The 5,000-nt window shown below is 42.4% G+C and overlaps 1 protein-coding gene across 1 annotated transcript in view; it reads right to left on the bottom strand.

Moving 5' to 3' along the window:
• Positions 1-4,029, bottom strand: part of LOC139640800 (stabilin-1-like) — a gene marked incomplete at its 3' end in the record, with an annotated part of 9,689 nt that extends 5,660 nt beyond the window's left edge. Inside the window, exons 1-3 of the mRNA XM_071514973.1 lie at positions 3,906-4,029; positions 2,055-2,114; positions 1-71 (exon numbers count right to left, since the gene is read on the bottom strand). The exon at positions 1-71 is cut by the window's left edge and continues 106 nt beyond it. Coding sequence (XP_071371074.1) covers positions 1-71; positions 2,055-2,114; positions 3,906-4,019 — 245 coding nt within the window. The remainder of the gene's footprint in view (positions 72-2,054; positions 2,115-3,905) is intronic.
• Positions 4,030-5,000: the final 971 nt, after the last annotated feature.

The following is a 5,000-nucleotide window of genomic DNA, read 5'->3' as shown; positions in this document are numbered from 1 at the left end:
TCGTCGGTGGGCCAGAACATGGTGAAGGGCTGGTGGATGGACATCTGGAGGAGGGGCAGTATACCTGCTTCCTGTACACAGAGTATAAACAGTGGTTTTAGTAGTAGTACTAGTAGTAGTATGAGTAGTAGTAATAGTAGTAGTTAGGGTGCATTGAGATCAGTGGAAATTGTCTGACCACTAGAGGGCGACAAAAACAGCTACACATTTGTAAAACTCACAGCAAAGCCAATGCATTACGGAGGCCTACCAAGGACAAACATTGCAAAGCAGTGTGCATAAATGCTAACAGCTAAGCTAACCGTACCTACAGAAAAGTCTCACCTGTCACCAGTCTCACTTTGACTGATCTTTCTCCTGCTGAAGGTCACATGTCCCACAATTACAAGTGAAGAGGCAGGTAGCAAGTTCACTAGTTTAACAAGTTTACTAGTTTAACAAGTTCACTAGTTTAACAAGTTTACTGGTTTAACAGTTTACTAGTTTAACAGTTTACTAGTTTAACAGTTTGCTAGTTTAACAAGTTCGCTAGTTTAACAAGTTTACTAGTTTAACAGTTTGCTAGTTTAACAAGTTCACTAGTTTAACAAGTTTACTAGTTTAACAGTTTACTAGTTTAACAGTTTGCTAGTTTAACAAGTTCGCTAGTTTAACAAGTTCTCTTGTTTAACAAGTTCGCTTGTTTAACAGTTTACTAGTTTAACAGTTTGCTAGTTTAACAAGTTCGCTAGTTTAACAGTTTGCTAGTTTAACAAGTTCGCTAGTTTAACAAGTTCGCTAGTTTAACAAGTTCGCTTGTTTAACAAGTTCGCTTGTTTAACAGTTTACTAGTTTAACAGTTTGCTAGTTTAACAAGTTCGCTAGTTTAACAGTTTGCTAGTTTAACAAGTTTACTAGTTTAACAGTTTACTAGTTTAACAGTTTACTAGTTTAACAGTTTGCTAGTTTAACAAGTTTACTAGTTTAACAGTTTGCTAGTTTAACAAGTTCACTAGTTTAACAAGTTTACTAGTTTAACAGTTTACTAGTTTAACAGTTTACTAGTTTAACAGTTTGCTAGTTTAACAAGTTCGCTAGTTTTATAACAAGTTCTCTAGTTTAACAAGTTCGCTTGTTTAACAGTTTACTAGTTTTAACAGTTTGCTAGTTTAACAAGTTTCGCTAGTTTAACAGTTTGCTAGTTTAACAAGTTCGCTAGTTTAACAAGTTCGCTTGTTTAACAGTTCTTAGTTATACCAGTTTACTAGTTTAACAGTTTGCTAGTTTACAAGTTCTAGTTTAACAGTTTCTAGTTTAACAAGTTCGCTGTTTAACAAGTTCGGCTTGTTTAACAGTTTACTAGTTTAACAGTTTGCTAGTTTAACAAGTTTACTAGTTTAACAGTTTGCTAGTTTAACAAGTTCGCTAGTTTAACAAGTTCGCTTGTTTAACAGTTTACTAGTTTAACAGTTTGCTAGTTTAACAGTTTACTAGTTTAACAGTTTGCTAGTTTAACAAGTTCGCTAGTTTAACAAGTTCGCTTGTTTAACAGTTTACTAGTTTAACAGTTTGCTAGTTTAACAGTTTACTAGTTTAACAAGTTCGCTAGTTTAACAAGTTCACTAGTTTAACAGTTTGCTAGTTTAACAGTTTACTAGTTTAACAAGTTCACTAGTTTAACAGATCACTAGTTTAACAGTTTGCTAGTTTAACAGTTTAACAAGTTCACTAGTTTAACAGTTTGCTAGTTTAACAGTTTAACAGTTTAACAAGTTCACTAGTTTAACAGATCACTAGTTTAACAAGTTCACTAGTTTAACAGATCACTAGTTTAACAGATCACTAGTTTAACAGTTCACTAGTTTAACAAGTTTACTAGTGTAGAATGAGAGGTAGTAGTAGGATTTGTAGGAGGAGGAATATAAAGAGGAGATGCAGGAGAAGTGGTTGTAGTAAGAGGAGGAGGTACAGAAGGAGGTGTAGGAGAGGTAGTAGTAGTTCTAGGAGGTAGGAAGAGGAGTAGGAGTTGGAGGGAGAGGAGGAGGCGTAGGAGGAGGTGCAGAGTGATTTTTTACCTGAACAAGTTTGCTGAACCTGCTGTAGCCGTAGAACTCTGCTGCTGTGGTGAAATTCATCTGGAGAGAGAGAGAGAGAGAGACGGAGAGAGAGAGAGAGAGACAGGGAGAGAGAGAGAGAGGGAGAGAGATGGAGAGAGAGAGAGAGACAGGGAGGGAGAGAGAGGGGGAGAGAGAGAGAGAGAGACAGGGAGAGAGAGAGAGAGAGACGGAGAGAGAGAGAGAGAGACAGGGAGAGAGAGAGAGAGGGAGAGAGATGGAGAGAGAGGAGAGACAGGGAGGGAGAGAGAGGGGAGAGAGAGAGAGAGAGAGAGACAGGGAGGGAGAGAGAGAGAGAGGGGGGGAGAGAGAGAGAGAGAGATGGAGAGAGAGAGAGAGATAGACAGGGAGAGAGAGATGGAGAGAGAGAGAGAGAGAGACAGGGAGGGAGAGAGAGAGGGGAGAGAGAGAGAGAGAGATGGAGAGAGACAGGGAGGGAGAGAGAGAGAGGGGGGGAGAGAGAGAGAGAGAGAGAGAGATGGAGAGAGAGAGAGAGAGAGAGAGAGAGAGAGAGAGAGAGAGAGAGAGAGAGAGAGAGAGAGAGAGAGACAGGGAGGGAAAGAGAGAGAGAGAGGTCACACTGCCTGTCTGTCAGCTCTTACTGGTCATCAATTAACCAATCAGCTGAATTATGGGCAGCTGAGACAGAAGTGCAGGCTGAAGCCTTCCTGTTGCTGACCAGCAGCTGAGCAGCTAACCTGATTTCCCCCTGAGCAGAGAGTCTGTCTGCTGCTGAGATTCTTTTACAAGATTTTCACATTTCTGTTATTTTAGGGCTAGAAAGCTAACTAGTGCAGCTTTTTCCCTTTGCAGGAGATGGAACATTCCAGTTAGCATGCTGGGTAGTGTAGTAACTCATTTTGTTTTGTAAATATGAAATATTACCGTGTTTCCTCTAATATTGGCCCGGGCCTTTATTTCCCTCAGCTGCAGAGGGCACCAGGCCTTTATTGGAAGCAGGCTTATATTAGAGACAGGCCTTTATTTCTAATTCCCTCTGTTTGATAAGTATATTTGCTCATATTTTAGTATGAAGCCTCCTTGTTTTCTGATCTGCTTCTGTTGGGGTTCGTTAGGAAGCCGTTTTTTTTGTTACTGCGACGCATTACAGATAATTAAGGTAATCGACGACGGCACGCTCCAGAGACTTCCTCCGGCCGAGCCGTCTTGTGGCACACTGCCATCTTAGATAGATAGATAGATAGATAGAAAACTTTATTGATCCCAGAAGGGAAATTGAGTCGTCATAGCAGCCAAGACACACAGATGACAAAATACATAAAAAACACAACAGATAAGAACACGAGAGGCTATGATGGCTAAAAAGCAACTGACTAGATGAATAAATAAAGATATAAATACTTGACAAGTTAAAATAATGAAAGTTAGTCCACAAACAGTGTAATGTCACCAGGCCTGGCAAAGGCAGATGAATTATACAGTCTGATGGCAGCTGGCAGGAATGATCTCCTGTATCGCTCTCCTGCATCTGGTGGCACTTGTACGTTACAAACTACAGTTACATTATATAACAGGCACCAGGAGTTTACCAGGATCCACCGTTGTTTTTTCCTTTCCCCGGCCTGTATTTGGGGCCGGCCTTTATTTGTGTCGATCACGGCCCCGGACATTATTAGAGACCCGGCTTTTAATTCACTACCGGCCACTATTAGAGGAAATACGGTAAGTAACCTCCCATAGACTGACAGAAATTCTGTCAACTTCGGCTCCTTATAACACACACACACACACACACACACACACACAGACACAGACACACACACACACACACACACACACACACACACACACCGTGTCGGGCAGCAGGCGTGCTCGGCCCTGCAGCTGGTAGGGAGTGAGCAGCGTGTCGATGTGGTGAATCACTCCGTTCCCTGTGGTGTAATCACTCTTCACAATCCTGGACATGTTGTTCACCAACACTGAACCCTGCAGAGAGAGAGACAGGCAGAGAGAGAGAGACAGGTAGAGAGAGAGAGAAGAGAGACAGGTAGAGAGAGAGAAGGTGGAGAGAGACAGGTAGAGAGAGAGAGACAGGCGGAGAGAGAGACAGGTAGAGAGAGAGAGACAGGCGGAGAGAGAGACAGGCAGAGAGAGAGAGACAGGCAAAGAGAGAGACAGGTAGAGAGAGAGACAGGCAGAGAGAGACAGGTAGAGAGAGAGACAGGCGGAGAGAGAGACAGGCAGAGAGACAGGTAGAGAGAGAGACAGGCAGAGAGAGAGACAGGCAGAGAGAGAGAGAGACAGGCAGAGAGAGAGACAGGTGGAGAGAGAGAGACAGGAAAGGAATGAGTGAGGCTGGGCAGCTGGTGACTTGTAAGTATTGATCTGAAAATTATTCATTCAAAATTAGATGTTTGATCATTTTTTCCCCCTGAGCCACGGGACGTCCCGGCTCCCAGTCTGACTCAGGATTCTCCCATAAGCTCCCGGAAACTTCTGCCTCTTCTGCCCGGTAGAATAAGTTTCCATCGTTAGCTTAGCTACAACGCTAGCTACTTCAAAGAGTAAATATATAAACTCTTTGGGTAAATTACACGAGCGACATAAAATGGATGTCAGGTTTGTGGAGGCAGTAAAGCTGCTGCACATCGTTCAAACCTTGCTTTCATAAAGTTTTGTTGATAATTTTCCAAGTGCAGAAAGTGTCAGTTTGTGGTAAAACAGTAAAGTAAAGTTTAGTTTAGTGTTTCAGGCTCAGTGAACTACATCTCTGTCTCACCGACACCAACATGAAGGAAACATACAGCATGGCGTTAACGTTAGCCCCCACTGTACTGAAACTATCCTACAGCAGTTTAAACCCGTTCTTCTCTACCTTCCAGGTTGTGTTTAATACTCCTGCTGTCTGAGAGGGACTGAGCTTCAGGCTCTGGGAGCTTGTGGAGA

Source organism: Centroberyx affinis, unplaced genomic scaffold (assembly GCF_046629955.1).
Source record: "Centroberyx affinis isolate AG114_WGS23_722 - 3 ecotype Tasmania unplaced genomic scaffold, CSIRO-AGI_Caff_v1 ptg010749l_1, whole genome shotgun sequence".
NCBI classification, from domain to species: domain Eukaryota; kingdom Metazoa; phylum Chordata; class Actinopteri; order Beryciformes; family Berycidae; genus Centroberyx; species Centroberyx affinis.
This window is presented reverse-complemented; position numbering and strand designations above follow the sequence as displayed.